Consider the following 15,903-nt stretch of genomic DNA (forward strand, 5'->3'; position numbering starts at 1 on the left):
CCAGATAAAAGGGTCCCTGTATATTAAAAAGTGGTCTAGGTTGAAAATACAATTCAACTGGTGAATGACCAAAGGACAATAAGAAACCAAGAAGTTTCACGGTTCCCATTTAAAAAAAAAAAAAAAAAAAAAAAAAAAAAAAAAAACCTCAAAGGCTGGCGTCAGGGAGGACACTGGCTCCTCAATTATCCCTGGTGCAGCCGCCAGACTCAGCGAGGTAAGTGTGAGGAGTCACCACTGGGTCCTCTGTCCCTCTAGCGGGGCAAATGCCTGCAGATGCCAACTCTGCTCCAAGAGACCGTGGCTCCAACCCAGGAGTGGAGCAGGGACAAGCACAAGGCCTGAGCTTTCTCGCAGACCCCTAAAACAGTGGGGCCATCTTGACATCACAACCCCCTGCCAGGAGGAAAAGGAGGGGGCAAAGACGCCAAAGACCAAGGATTCTATGTGGGGGCCCTGCTGGGCTCCACCCGCCATCACTGGCTAGGGGGACCCGCCTACAGGTACCTCCCTGCAGGTGCGGCAGGGCCACGAAGACGGCCAGGGATAGCTGCGGCCTCTCCTGCCACTAGGGGTCAGGTCAGACCAATGCATCAACTATCACCATCCCTCAAAGGCTGGGAGAAATGAACGGTCCGGGTCCCTCACAGCCAGCCCAGCAGCCTTCTCCTCTCTGGTCCTCCGCTCCACCTCTGTGCAATGAGGTCGGTGGAGGGCTGGGCGCCCTCATTTTCATTTGAGAAATGAGCTCAGCATTTCTCAAAATGTGGCCTGCATGTGCTCTACGTCCGTATCACGTCAGTACAGCAAGTATCATCACTTTTCATTGCATTACGGACCAATAACAACCTCATCAACAGCTGGCGGTGACTGAGAATGGCATTTGAGAATGGTCTGGAGATCAGCATCTTTCAAACGTGAGTAACGGACAGTTCCTTCATCGTGAAAGCTGTTCTCGCAAGACTCCCGAGAATCTGCTCACAGACCCCCAACTCCAGTGGTTCCATAGGCTGCCTTTGCAGTGCAGGCTTCAGGCCTTACGTATTTATCCCACGGGAACATCTTTTAATTCGGAGTGATCATTGCAAACATTTAGTCTTTTTGTTTGTTTTGAGACAGAGTCTGGCTCTGTTGTGCAGTGGTGCCATCTCAGCTCACTGCAACCTTCGCCTCCCAGGTTCAAGTAATTCTCCTGCCTTGGCCTCCCAAGTAGCTGGGATTACAGGTGTGCACCACCACACCCATCTAATGTTTGTATCTTTAGTAGAGACGGGGTTTCACCACGTTGGCCAGGCTGGTCTCGAACTCCTGACCTCAGGTGATCCACCCACCTCGGCCTCCCAAAGTGCTGGGATGACAGGCGTGAGCCACTGCGCCCGGCCAAACGTTTAGTCTTTATAAATGGAAGTTTTTTTTTTAAGTCTAAGTGAAAATGCAAACTTTAGAAGTGTTTGTAGAACCAGCAGATTCCTGAGAATATCTCCAAGCAGTTCAGTTTGAAAAGTAGGTCTAGATGTCCAAAAGCCAACTGTTCTGTGTCTCATGGGAGAAAGGCTCCCATTACAGCCAGGAGGACAGAAGCGAGCTGTGAGGAACTGCTCTAAGTGGGGTGAGGTGCCAGGCAGCACAGCACAGGGCAGTGGCACGTCTGCCGCTCAGGAGAAAGACCAAGAGTCAGTGCCGATATGGGGGACGAACAGCCTCCCTAGGGGCAAGGATGGACGGCTGAGATGGCTTTCAGCCCTGGGGATTCTCAGTGATGTTCCCATCAGCCTGGGAGACGAAAGCTTTGACATGAAGGAGGCCAGGCGCGGTGGCTCACACCTGTAATCCCAGCACTTTGGGAGGCCAAGATGGGGGGATCACCTGACGTCAGGAGTTCAAGACCAGCCTCACCAAGATGGTGTCTCTACTAAAAATACAAAAAATGAGCCGGGCATGGTGGCGGGCACCTGTAATCCCAGCTACTTGGGAGGCTGAGGCAGGAGAATCACTTGAACCCAGGAGGCAGTGAGCTGAGATCGCACCAATGCACTCCAGCCTGGGCCTGGACAACAAGAGCAAAACTCCGTCTCAAAAAAAAAGAAAAAGGAAAAAAAAAAACTTTGACAGGAAGAGACAAAGGCATGTAACTCTTCTTTCTAGAATCATTTCAGATATCACTTCTTTCAAGAGCGATCCCAGGAAGGTGTGGGTGAACTCCCTAAGTTGACACAACAGCACCGCCCAAGGTGCCCAGGAAAAAAATACCAAAACTAGAGATGGTTTCCTGAGCTGGGCCAGACACACAGGCCTGACCACAGGCATGGCCTAAACATCAGAATCCACCCCAGGCCCCAGGGCTCCATCCGGCTGAACCTGGCCTGCCCCCAGCTCAGGCCTCCACGCTTGGGAGATGTGACGGCAATGATGAACGGGACAGGGAACGAGAACTCGTGTTCCCCACCTGGGAGGGAAAAAAGCTGGTCACAAATGGCCAGGCGTGGTGGCTCACACCTGTAACCCTAGCACTTTGGGAGGCTGAGGTGGGCAGATCACCTGAGGTCAGGAGTTCGAGACTAGCCTGGCCAACATGGTGAAACTCCATCTCTACTAAAAATGCAAAAATTAGCCAGGTGTGGTGGCGGGTGCCTGTAATTCCAGCTACTCAGGAGGCTGAGGCAAGACAGTCGCTTGAACCCGGGAGGCAGAGGTTGCAGTGAGCCAAGATCGCACCACTGCACTCCAGCCTGGGCAGCAGAGCAAGACCCTGTCTCAAAAAAGATAATAAAAATAAATCTGGTCACGACTGTCAGGGCCCCGAAGTTTACTCCATGTGACTGTCCCAGTCTCTCCCGCACCCCACGGTGCTACCTCAGGTGGGTGTGAGAGCAGAATCTGGAAGCAGGCTTGTCTTCAACCTACAGTTGCAGGGATTTAGTGTTGAAAAGAATTCCCTGGATCCCTGGATCAAAGACGAGTCGTCATAAAGTCTTAAAGCATTTCCTCTCTTGTAAGCTCCTCCAGGAATACATCAGATCCCCTGGAGTCAAACAGATCAACTGCGACTCCTGCCAGAGGCGGGGGACTGGACAGAGCGGCCTCAGGCCACTCTCCTTACACCTGTCACCCGTATTTAGCCGCTGGACCACCTCCTCCACTAGACAACATGGGCGGAGTGTCCACAGCCTACAAGTATCTCCAGGATATAGAAATACTTGAAACCTGAAAAACCAATTGTTAACTTCCTACAAGAAACCTGCAGAACTCAAAACAAGTGCTTCATTAAATGTCTACAAGATACAACATTATGTTGGCTCACCAACTGCAGCTCAACTCATTTTTTTTTTTTTGAGACGGAGTCTCGCTCTGTTACCCAGGCTGGAGTGCAGTGGCGCGATCTCGGCTCACTGCAAGCTCCACCTCCTGGGTTCAAGCGACTCTCCTGCCTCAGCCTCCTGAGTAGCTGGGATTATAGGCACCCACCACCACACCCAGATAATTTTTGTTTTTGGTTTTGGTTTTTTTTTTGGACAGAGTCTTGCTCTGTCACCCAGGCTGGGGTACAATGGCATGATCTCAGCTCACTGCAACCTCTGTCTCCTGGGTTCAAGTGATTCTCCTGCCTCAGCCTCCTCAGTAGCTAGGACTATAGGCACCCACGACCACACCCAGCTAATTTTTGTATTTTTACTAGGGACAGGGTTTCACCATGTTGGCCAGGATGGTCTCAATCTCCTGACCTCGTGATCCACCTGCCTCGACCTCCCAAAGTGTTGAGATTACAGGCATGAGCCACCACGCCCGGCCTCAACTCTTATAGTTCTATATAAATTACATTTACTGAGGGATGCGGAACATTTTGATACGCGGGCTATGGAGTGTGGTGGAGCCTCTGGAAGGAAGAGTCTAGAGCCTGTGGAAGGCTTGATGTGGTCCCCACTTCCTGCCTGCCCCAGACCCAAGCCCGTTTTCCCATTTACCGCATCTCACACTCTCCACTCTCTCACTGGGTTGTCCGGCCCGGCACCCTCTCTCTTCCTCTGTTCCTCTTCTTCCACATCCCTCTTCCGTCTTGATCTCCCAGTTTCTCCTGTTTCACCCTGGCTCCCGCTGTCCATCAGAACTAAAACAGGTGACCCAGGAATCTCCCACCAGCCTGGACAAGCGGCTTAGCTCCTTTTCCCAACCCCAAGAGGAATCTTGGCAGCTGGCCCCAACTAGGGCCGGAGGAGCCGTGCCCTGCTCTCTGTGGTCCAGCCAGGCAGTGGGGGACTGACCCCAGGCCTGCCCGGGCCCCAGCCTAGTGTGGGTGGAATCTTAACAAAGTCAGAAAGTGGGAGGTGGTGTCACATAGCCATTAAAAGCACAGGATTTGGAACCCGGCTGACCTGGATTCAACTCGACCTGCTCCCACAAATGATTCTCTCTTTGAGGCGTGGTTTCCTCACACGGAGTACTATGCCCATAATTATTAAAACTGAGTATGAATTATTATACCAAAATCATTACACACCCAATAACAGCCTTCCTCCCAGGGCACTGAGGGCAGTTGTGAGTCTCCGGGTGGGATAATGTATGTGAGGCTTTCACTTTATACAACCGTAATAACAGCTAACATTTTTGAGCATTTACTGTATTCCAGGCAATCTGGATTTTCCAGGCAAGATATCAATGAACTCTCACGATGGCTCTGACAGGGGTCCTGCTTCTTATCTTTACGTCGTTGACAAGAAAGCTGCACCTTAAGAGGCTTTAAAGACTGCCCCGCATCCCACAGAGCTGGGGTTTTAATAGAGGTGGGTGTCGCCTCGGCCCCACACATCATTCCCCATAAAGCCCTACACAAAATGCCCCCAGATGGGAGCCTTCCAAATCCCTAACAGGCAGTCCAGCAGAACACTGACCTGAGACTCAGAAGACCTGCGTCTGAAATGAGGCTCTACCTCTGCGTCGGTGTGAGGACCTCAGCAGGCCTGTGGCGTCCCTCATCCTGTCCCCGTGTGTGTTCGTGAACACGAGACCCGTTCCACCACCTGCACAGGCTGACGGCCAGGCTCAAGCCAGATGCTGGATCTACGTGCCGTGTGGACCAACAAGCACTCAGCAAGCGTAAGACGAAAAACCCTCTGTACCGCACGCCAGCTCGGGGGCCGTCCGAGCTCCACTTGAATACTTCCAGGGACGGGGAGCTCACCGCTTCCTTTAGCGGCTTGTTCTAGTTAGTTTCTCCCTTGGTAACGGCCAAAGGGACTCGTCTATAGTTCCACGGCCCCCGCCCAGGCAGGTCTTCCAGTGCTCGGCCGGCCGGCTAGGAAGAATCATTGCGGCGCCCACAGCAGCTACGAAAACCCGTAAGGGCTGCGGTCCTCGCTCCTGCCATTCTGCCCTGGGCTCCCCAACCCAGGAGGAGGCAGGTGAAAGCGCCGATGTTCCTGGCTTGCTCCGGCTCCTCTCCGACTGCTACCTCTTTACCTGTCCCTGCTTATCAGACTCCTGGGCCCGGAGGAGATGACTGAGATCAAGGAAGGAAGGGGAGGCTGCTGAAGAAACTGTTGGCTGCTCCAGCCTCACACACTTCCTAATGCCCCCCGCCTTTGCAAACACCTGGGATGCCCCTGCGTTTCCTGTCACCCCTCGAGCTGGCCCTTGGGCTCTGAGGTCAGGATCCCATGGACCTTGGACCACTTCCTTTCTTCCCCAATCCCAACCCCACAGCAACCATCAGTCACTCTGATACCTTAAAAGACTCCAGGAACCCCCCGTGGCCTCCATTCTCAAACTTGTCCTCCTCTGGGCCCAGTCCCAGCATGGCCTGCGTGTGGGCGTGGAGCTCATCGTGAAGGTTGTCCAGGAGGGCAGCCCTGGTCCGGTCCTAGAAGGGAAGAGGGTGGGGATGGAGAAGTGGGCTCTGAGAACCAAGATGTGCCCTCTCCTGTGAGCTGCAGATACCTGACCTGGGCGCTGGCATTTTGCCCAGCCTGGCCCAGCAATGGTGTGGCCCTACAGCTGGGCTGAGCTTCATGCTCACAAATGCTGCAGCTAAGACGAGGCTGTGCGCCTGGCCTCCTGCTGTACTCCCCCTGCCCTTCTCCCTGGGTCATCCCACCACTGCCACAGCTCCACCCTGGTGGTGGAGGATCCCAGCCCGGCCCTCTGCCCCAGTTCCACATCCACACACCCAACTCCCCACTGCTCCTCTCCATGCAGACGCTCGTCCAGAGCCACGCACACGGACGCCCGGGGCCGCCATTCACACAGACGAGGACCGGCCCTTTCAGCAACCCAGCCTTCGCAGACACAACTCGGCCACGGTGTCATCAAAGAGCCCAGGCTGCAGGCCCGAGAGTCACCCTACAATCAATCCCACGTCCCCCAACACTTACAACCAGGAGTCCACCAAGTCTTCCCAACTTTGATCCTAAACCATTTCCTCCCATACCGTACAAGCCTTCATCATCTCTCCTGGATTCCTGTAAAGAGCTTCTAACTGGCCGCCTTCCCGTACCTCCTGCCCTGCAACCTGTCCCTGTCCCTGTCGTTCTCAATGACACCACTGTGAGAGCAATCCCCCTGGCATACACACCGAGCCCCCCACTCTCCTGCGTAAGCACTTTACCAGCAGCCCACCTCCCCGAGCTCAAAGCCCTTCTGGATCTGAGCCAACCAACATCTCCAGCTGAGTCTCCACCATTCCAGCCCACGTGGGTCCTTCGGCCACAGCAAACCCTCCTGACATTACGCTCTGGTTCTTCCCGGCCTTTGCTTATGCTGTTTCCCATGCCAGGTCGGCCCTCCCTTCCCCACTCTTTCCTCCTGGCAGAAGGTTCATCCGATATCAAGATTCAGCTGCTTATCAGCCACCTCCTCCAGGAAGCCTTCCCTGAACACACCCTCCATCCCCCACAGGCAGAAGCAGTCACTATCTGAGCTATACTGACCTCCATCCCAGCCTAGTGCTGGCACACTGTACTATAACTGTCTATTTAGTAATGATCCCCCCGCTCTTCCCCCACCGTCCTCTCCAGGGATAGAAACTTATCCCCATATCCCAGAGAACAGAACAGGGCCTGACACACAGTAGGTGCTTTAAAAATGACCGATTGGCCGGGTGTGGTGGCTTATGCCTGTAATCCTGGCACTCTGGGAGGCCGAGGCGGGCGGATCACCTGAGGTCAGGAGTTCAAGACCAGCCTGGCCAACTTATAGAAACCCCATCTCTACTAAAGATACAAAAATTAGCCGGGTGTGGTGGTGCATGCCTGTAATCCCAGCTACTCAGGAGGCTGAGGCAGGAGAATCGCTGGAACCCAGGAGGCAGAGGTTGCAGTGAGTCCCGAGATCATGCCACTGCACTCCAGCCTGGGCGACAGCGAGACTCTGTCTCAAAAAAAAAAAAAAAAAAAAAAAAAAAGATGGAGGAGCCCTGGATGAGGCTGGCTAACGGGCGGCCCAGCGGGCGGGAGGGAGACCTTCAGAACCCACACTCTCACCTCCAGCTTTGCAAACTTGTCCGACTTGCAGCAGGCGTTCTCGGCATTGGTGAGCTTGGTGAGCAGAAACTCCCTGAAGTCCGGGCCCTGGAACAGACAAGACGGCCCTCAGGTCTGTCATTCTCGGCTGTTGCCGGGAGATCTTCAGCCACGGTGACAGGCAGCAGAGCTGGGGGCGTGGGGAGAACCCCTGAAAGGTCCCTTCTGACACTGGATCATTGCTAGCCCAGACCAAGCCCACCTGCGAATATCCCAACACGGAAACCCGCTTCCCTGGTCCTGGGAGGCCACAGCGGCACTTCCACAACTGGAGCTCACTCTTGCCCAAGGCTCCTTGACCGGGGCCTGACATAAAAACCCCTCTTTCAGCAGAAAGGCAACCCCAGGGTCAAACGCCCCGACGAGTGGTCCTATGCTGGGCCAGACTGGCAGCATAAAAGAGGTGGGGAGAGTCCCCAAGAAAGGAGGTTCCCCCCAAACCTGCAAAAGGATCTCCCTAACGTCCCGAGCTTGAATTCGGCTCCATCCCAACCATTGCTACTCAAGCACTGAGAGCTGGCACTGTGGATGCGAGAGGAGCACAAGGAAGAGTGTCCTACCTTCTGGAAAACGGGGGGGCTGGGCAGAGGTGGACCAAAGGTGGGCACATCTTCCCGCGCAGTGACAGAGACCTGAGTGAAACAGAGCCATGGGATGGACCTGGAGGGAAGGGACGGGCACTGCCCCTACGGGAGCCACACTCCTCACAGCAAAGCTACCCACTTTCTCCCTCCTCGCCTTCCCATAACACAAACAAAATGCTCCTGTGGGCACCGCCAGTGCGGGCCCCGAGCCTGTTCCCAGAAGTGGGGCCGGACGGTGCGGGGCCGGCCACAGCCTCTCATCTGTGTTCCTGGAGGCCAGAAGCAGGTTTGGCAAGATGACTGGACAGGGCTAGGACCCTAATTATAATGCCACACAAGTGCCCGGGAGATGGTATCTCATGGCCTCATTCGACAGTGATGCTAATCCTACTGAGAAGGCACAGGGAGAACTGCTTTTCCCTGATGAGGAAACAGATGCCCAGAGACACACAGAGAAGCCCCCAAGTCCCACAGGTGATTAGCCGCAGAGGAACAGAGCATCCAGACTTCTCCCGACCCGTCTCTGGGGTTCTCCTCCCAAGCTTGACTCCTCAGCTCGGCCATAAATCAGAATTGCTTCAAAATTGCTTCAGGTGTTTAAAAATAAATACTGGGTTCATGGGTTCTGGCCTAAACCTGCCGAATCGGAAAGGCAGGGTCCCCTGGAAGCTCTCGTGCAGCCAGTGGACCCGTGTTTGGGAGCCCTGGCCCCACACACAGGGTCAGCCAGTCCGGGGCCCAGGCTAGGAACTGAGGGTGGGGCGTGCACCTCTGGCAGCCTGAGCGAGCCTGAGCTTTCGAGTGACGGCATCCGGGTTCTCTGCATGGGGGTCTCCCAGGTGTGGGACGAGCCCCGCACCCCACCTTCCCTCTGCACAGAGGTGCCCTGATTTCACCTGCCCTCAGCCCACGAGGCTGTGGGGCTCTCAGGAGACTGCCCTCCCTTCCCCATGCGGCCGCTGACGTGAGCCCGGCCCTGGTGTGCTGCCAGCCTCCCCAGCCTGTGAAGTGGGGCAGATGCAGAGAGTCTGCCAGGGCGGGTGAGCAGGCAGCTGGGCACCGAGCCAAGGAAAGGCCCTGCCAGAGTACAGAGGGGAAACAGAGCAGGAGAGAGCTGGTCAATACGGGCTTTCTCTTCCCAGGCTCGAGGCTGTCTGCCCGGCCCGAATTGCAGTGCCCGGAGTCAGGAAATGGTGCGTGTTCGGCTGACGTGATTTCTGGCTGGGCTCCAGCAGCTGAACCCAGTTCCCTACCACCACCCACCAGGCACCGGCGGCCCAGGTCAAGAATTCAGTCACAGAGCCAGAATCAGGGGTGGGGGTGTGGGAAGGCGACGGGGAGGCTGCAGACTGCGGGCACCTGGGACAGAGGCCAGAGGGCAGCCCCAGCTCTCCCCTTCCCACCCCTACTCCCCGTCATCTTCCAGCCTGCATTACAGTGGTCTGTGCGACTGTGTAAGTGGCTTCAGACACATTCTCAAATGTGTCCAACCCTCCAGCGGGACAGTCCCACAGCAGAGCCCTGTGGGCCACGTGGGGGACAGGGTCCTTCCTTGTGACGTGCTTTCACCTTCCATCCTCATTGTGCGCCTCTCCTGACCCCATTCCAACCAGGCGGCCAGGCCTTTGTTGTTCCCCTCTCTTGGGGACATCTGGGTCACTGGGCTGAAAGCAGAAGTTGCCTGAACACAACCCCACCTTCCTGTTTTCTAAATGCAGCGAGGGCCTCCAGTGAGGGCTTGGAGGGAGAGAGGCAGGTGCAGGTGGCTCTGGGGAAGGGACCTGCATGGCTGGAAGGAGGAAGGAGCTTGGTGTGAGTCATGAGGATGCACTGGGAACCTCAGAAAGCTTAAAACCTGACAGAGTCCCCACACCCAAGGTGCCCTGGGAGCCGCGGTGGCGCACAGAGCACTGTCCAAGCAACAGACAAATCGTGACGGGAAACGGGGAGGGGGCCACAAAGAGGCCTTCCCCAGTGGTCGGCTTCACCTGAGATTCCCGACACCTTTGAGGACTTCCGGAGGCAGGGATTTGCAGGGAGGGAAAGGGGGTAGTCCTGGTGATGGCTGAGCTGGACTTTCCTTCCAAGCTGGTAGGATGAGGACTACACTCATTTCTGAAAACTCCAGTGTGACGCTCCGTGCACACCCGCGTCCACAGAGCCGATTTCTCGCCTGCTCTGATGGCTCAGTGAGCAAGACCGCAGGCAGACCCAGACAGGAACCTCAGCTCCACAGCTCCCGGGCTCTGCGGCCTCAGACCCTAAGTGGGTTCAGCTCTCAGCTGCCATTTCCTCCGCCAGCGAGAGGTCCTGTCTCACCAGGGGCTTGTCAGGATTCAAGACTGTGCGTCTAAGGACCCAGCACAGTGCCTGGCATGAGCAAGCAGCTGGTAAGGGGTAACCACTGTCACCCAGTGGCCTTTTCACTTCCCCTGCTGACCTGCACCCAGTAAAGGGCTCCTGAAATAGACAGAGTTCCCCCAAAGCACCTTGCAACCCACCCCACACACACACGCGCGCGCACACACACACTCTCAAGCACGCCTCCTTCCCTCCCGAAGAGTATCAGGCTAACAGCCCGCGGGTGTCTACTCCAACTTCCTCATTTCACACAGACAAAACTAGAGGCCCAGAGAGGAAAGGAACAAGGTCACGCAGCAGAGGCAGGGCCAGGACCAGAACCCCAGGCTGCCCAGCCCCTCCGTGAACAGAAGAGGACCCCTTCCTGCACATACCCAGCCCTGTCCCTCCTTTACTCTTCTTTCTTCAGCTCTTCCTCCCCAGTGGAGGCCTCCGGGGGCTGGCTCAGTCCGGGAGGAAATCTCAGCCGTCTCTGCCATAGCCCGAGCCTGCAGGGGCCAGCTAAGGTCCTGTTTCACCCAGGCCCGCTGGGGGATCTAACCAGGTCCTCCTCACAGTCTGTTAATTACCTGGGGTGCTGCCGGAAGTGTGGATGGACAGCGCTTTGGGGAGTACCTTGGCAGGCTGGTCCCCCTCCCTGGCCCCATTCACACATCTTGTCTTCCAGCCTCAGTGTCTGCCTGGCAGGTGGAGGGCACGATCAAGGTACCACAGCCTGCTCCTCCTAGGAGCCCTATCTCTTTGCTTCTCATCACCCCTCTGAGTACAATGCTGTGCTTCGTGGCTTAGAAGAGTGGGTAAAGGCAGCTGAACACAGTGGTTCACGCCTTCAATGCCAGCACTTCGGGAGGCTGAGGCCGGCGGACCACAAGGGCAAGAGTTCAAGGCCGGTCTGGCCAACATGGTGAAACACCGTCTCTACCAAAAATACAAAAATTAGCCAGGTATGGTGGTGGGCACCTGTAGTCCCAGCTACTCAGGAGGCTGAGGCAGGAGAATTGCTTGAACCTGGGACGCAGAGGTTGCAGCGAGCCGAGATCACACCACTGCACTCTAGCCTGGGTGACAGAGTGAGACTCTGTCTAAAAAAAAAAAAGAAGAAGAAGAAGAGGAAGAGTGGATCAAGACTTCTAGCACCAAAGCTGGAGGTGGGGTGGCACTTTTTGGGATCTCTGATTTTTCTCTGTATGGGTGCACCACTCGGCCAAGGTCTCGGGAGAGTGGAGAAGCTGGTTAGCTGAGATGCATTTCCTATTGGGAAAGAGAAGCAAATGCTGAACGTCTACAGGAGGCCTCATTCTGCCAGAGGGTCTGGGAGCCCTCCTATCACATGGCTTCATTTCAAGGATCCTTCTCAGTAGTTCTTCCTCTTCAAGTGTCTATTTTTTTTTTTTTTTTTTTTTTTTTTTTTTGAGACGGAGTCTCGCTCTGTCACCCGGGCTGGAGTGCAGTGGCCGGATCTCAGCTCACTGCAAGCTCCGCCTCCCAGGTTCACGCCATTCTCCTGCCTCAGCCTCCCGAGTAGCTGGGACTACAGGCGCCCGCCACCTCGCCCGGCTAGCTTTTTGTATTTTTTAGTAGAGACGGGGTTTCACCGTGTTAGCCAGGATGGTCTCGATCTCCTGACCTTGTGATCCGCCTGTCTCAGCCTCCCAAAGTGCTGGGATTACAGGCTTGAGCCACCGCGCCCGGCTGCTCAAGTGTCTATTAAAAGGAGCAGTTGACTAGTGCAGCCGCCCAGTGGCTGACCTGCACTCCCTGCTGCTTCTGTCCCTTCTCCGGCATCAGGAAGGCCCTGAGGCTGATTCTGTTACCTCCACGAGCCCCGTTCCAGCCTGGTGCTTGGCGCACAGTAGGCACTGAGTGAGTCAACTTGCTTCGACCAACACATGAATCAAGCAGCTGTTTGAATTGAATGCCCATTTCAGTCAAAGCAGGTGATCCTCTAGCCTTCAAGAAATGGGCTGGGCACAGTGGCTCACGCCTGTAATCCCAGCACTTTGGGAGACGGAGGCAGGCGGATCACTTGGGGTCAGGAGTTCAAGACCAGCCTGGCCAACATGGAGAAACCCAGTCTCTCCTAAAAACACAAAAAATTAGCTGGGCGTGGTGGCGCATGTCTGCAATCCCATCTACTTGGGAGGCTGAGGCAGGAGAATCACTTGAACCTGGAAGGCAGAGGTTGCAGTGAGCCGAGACTGCACCATTGCACTCCAGCCTGGGCAACAGAGCAAGACTCTGTCTCAAAAAGGAAAGGGGAGGGGAGGGGAGGGGGAGGGGACGGAGAGGGGGAGAGGATGGGGAGGGGGAGGGGACAGGAGGGGAGGGGAGGGGAGGAGTAGGGGTAGGGGAAGGGAGGGGAGGGGAGAGGAGGGAAGGGAAGGGAAGGGAAGGAGAAAAGAAAAGAAATGAAAAGAAAAGAAAAAAGAAAAGAAAAGAAAAGCCCACACCATGTCTTCTCCAACTTCAGCTAAAACTGCTCAATGGCAGGGATGCATGAGCCTGGGCATAAAGGAATCAACCTCAACAGGACGGAGTTGCTATTTGGTTTCTGTTGCTTGTTTTGTTTTGTTTGTAGAGACAGGGTCTCACTATGTTGCCCAGGCTGGTCTTGAACTTCTGGCCTCAAACAATCCTCCTGCCTCTGCCTCCCAAAGCACTAGAATTACAGGCGTACGCCACCGTGCCCAGTCTCTTTTTATTTTCTTCTGACGATTCACATTTGGTTTTAAAAGGTGACGTGAATTTTGCACTTAACTGAGTGGGAGTGCAGTGGCATCCCGAACCCCAGGAATCAGTATGGGCTGAAATTATTTGATGGGAAACATTGTCAGGCTTCACGGTTTCCCATTAGCAATCACAGGCTCATCTTTCCTCTCCCTTAGAACAGTGGTTCCTGATATTTTGTGGAGCAGGGAGCCCTTTGAGAATTTAAGGTATGGCCTCTTTTCAGGAATCCAAGGAGGGGCACAAATTCAGCATTTTGCACTTATCTGCAGGGAGTCAGAGCCTGCCTAACCCTCACCTTGAAAGCCCTGCCTCAGTCTATCGCCCTTGAGTCCTGTGCCCGCCACAGCACTGCGATTCCAAGAGACTGTGCCCAAGAGGTCGTGATTCTTTCTGGTGGAGCAGAGGAGGGGAGGGTCAGCCATCCAGCCATGAGGGAGCCAGGGACTGCAGGGGCAATGAGCAGCTCCATCTCGCTGTCATCTGCACTGGCGAGGATTTCGAGCCATCTGCCAGACCCGTGACTGCTTGGGAGGTTCAGACCCAGGTGCTTGCGTATCTGCCTCCCTGGAGTTCTTTAAATGAAGATCCATCCTTTGTCCAAAACAGCCAGGCCAGGGGCTCACCCAGTGGCCAGGGTCTACCAGGCACCTCCTCTCCATCCTCACCATAAACACTTTTTTTCTTTCTTTCTTTTATTACCACCCTTCTATCGCTACCCTTTCCTGCTCGTCCTTTCCACGCTGTTTCTTTATTCTAGCTCTGCCTTACTCGAGCAAATGGCATTACCAGATTCCAAATACAACACTCAGAGCTCCTCAACCCTCAAGTAAGATGCCATTGAGACTGGAGGCAGCAAGGGGGATCAGGTGGCCTTGGTAGGTCCTCCCCACCCAGAATCTAGCTCCAAACCCAGAAATCTGAGACCTCATGGAGAATCTCTGACTGCTGAGGACTAGTGCCTTCTGATATCATAGGATCCACACAGGATAAGGTGTCGAGGCCCACCGCTTCCTCCCACAAGGTGTTCTCCTTACCTTGTAGGATGGGGTCTCTGTGCCTGGGGTCTCGACCTGCACGACGATGTAGGCATGTAAGAAATTGGAGGCTATCATGTCTGGGACAAACGGTGTGTTTTCCTCTTGGAAGATGATGGCCACAATGTCATTTCCAATGTGTCTCTTTCTCTGGAGCTAAATAAAAAGTGTTGAGAGGTTATAAGCCAGTTAGGAACATCATGAAAGATGTTTTGGGGAAAGAGTGGGTTCACTTTCATTTGCACACAGGACACCTGAATTCTGAGTAAGAAGAGTTCGTGGTGGTTGTTTTGGAAATTTAAGAATGAAAATGCAGTAAATTTAAGATTGAAAGCACAGTACTGATGCCGGGCAGCAACGGGAGGAGTGCATGGAACACGCTTCGTGCTTTGTGTATCTTCTGAGTTGCTTTCCTATTTGGGGAAAACCAAGGGGGGTTCTTCTTTCAATCTTTTTTTTTTTTTTTTTGAGACAGGGTCTCACTGTGTTGCCCAGGCTGGAGTGCGGTGGCACGATCTCGGCTCACTGCAACCTCTGCCTCCCGGGTTCAAGTGATTCTCCCACCTTAGCCTCCGGAGTAGCTGGGATTACAGGTGCGTGCCACTACGCCCACTAATTTCTGTATTTTTTGATAGAGACAAGGTTTCACCATGTTGGCCAGGCTGGTCTTAAACTCCTGACCAGCCCGCCTCAGCCTCCAAAGTGCTGGGATTATAGGCGTAAGTCACTGCGCCTGACCTTCTTTCAATCTTTAGAAGCCACCAAAAAGGGAAAAAAAAATGGGGAAGATGGCCAAGTGCTTAGGTGGAGACTAGCAAGCATCTTACTGACCTCTACAGCATGCAGATCCCTGACTCAGGACTCGGCGAGAATATTTAAAAGGCAAGGCTGGGTCTTGCCCTGGTAGAGCCTGTCCTTTATCTGGGAGAAATACAAACACAGGAGAAGCCACCTGAGAAAACTAACAAAGCCGGCCGCCAGCAAGAGCTAAATCAGCTGCCGTGCACGAAAGGCCTGACAGCTCTGGAGATAGAGGGGAGGGGAAATCACAGGGCCCGACAGCAACCTGAGAGGGCTTCCTGGAGGAGGAGACACCTTGAAGATAGAGGGGAGGGGAAATCACAGGGCCCGACAGCAACCTGAGAGGGCTTCCTGGAGGAGGAGACGTCTTGAAGGTCAGGGGGTCTTGAAGGTGTGAATGAGAGGGATGAAGTGGCAGATCATGACAGCACTGATGACCTAGCTTGGCGCAGGTGGGATGGAAGGAGGATTCCCAACCATAACTCTATATCCCAAGCAGGGCCAGGTGCTTCTGGGTGTGACCTCGGCCACCAAGCAACTGGTGTATCCCTGGAACCACGTCGGGCTGTTCATGCATGATATGAAATGTTAACCCTGTCCTGAAGTTCGAGGCTGCAGTGAGCTATGATCACACCACTGTACTCCAGCCTGGGTGACAGAGTGAGACCCCTTCTCACACACACACACACACACACACACACACACACACACACACACACACACAAACCCTCTCCTGTACATCAAGTCCAGGCTAGGTGCCTGCCTATGCATTTGTTCTTTTATTAAGCACCTACTGCATGCAGTTCCTTCACATTGAGTTTCTCATTCCCTGAACACTGTTATACACCAAGCACCGTGCTGGGCGCTTTTACACAATTTACC

The 15,903-nt window shown here is 54.5% G+C and overlaps 1 protein-coding gene across 8 annotated transcripts in view; it reads right to left on the reverse strand.

Moving 5' to 3' along the window:
• Positions 1–15,903, reverse strand: part of RAP1GAP2 (RAP1 GTPase activating protein 2) — a 276,444-nt gene that overhangs the window by 24,836 nt on the left and 235,705 nt on the right. For all 8 annotated transcript variants that reach the window (XR_007720507.1, XM_050765818.1, XM_050765815.1 and 5 more), the window contains 4 exons: positions 14,221–14,376; positions 8,072–8,143; positions 7,473–7,559; positions 5,720–5,854 (listed from right to left, as the gene is read on the reverse strand). Coding sequence is in view for 7 of the 8 variants with exons in the window: in XM_050765818.1 (XP_050621775.1) it covers positions 5,720–5,854; positions 7,473–7,559; positions 8,072–8,143; positions 14,221–14,376 (450 nt within the window). In the remaining variant the exon portion in view is untranslated. The remainder of the gene's footprint in view (positions 1–5,719; positions 5,855–7,472; positions 7,560–8,071; positions 8,144–14,220; positions 14,377–15,903) is intronic.

Source organism: Macaca thibetana, chromosome 16 (genome assembly GCF_024542745.1).
Source record: "Macaca thibetana thibetana isolate TM-01 chromosome 16, ASM2454274v1, whole genome shotgun sequence".
Lineage (NCBI taxonomy): Eukaryota > Metazoa > Chordata > Mammalia > Primates > Cercopithecidae > Macaca > Macaca thibetana.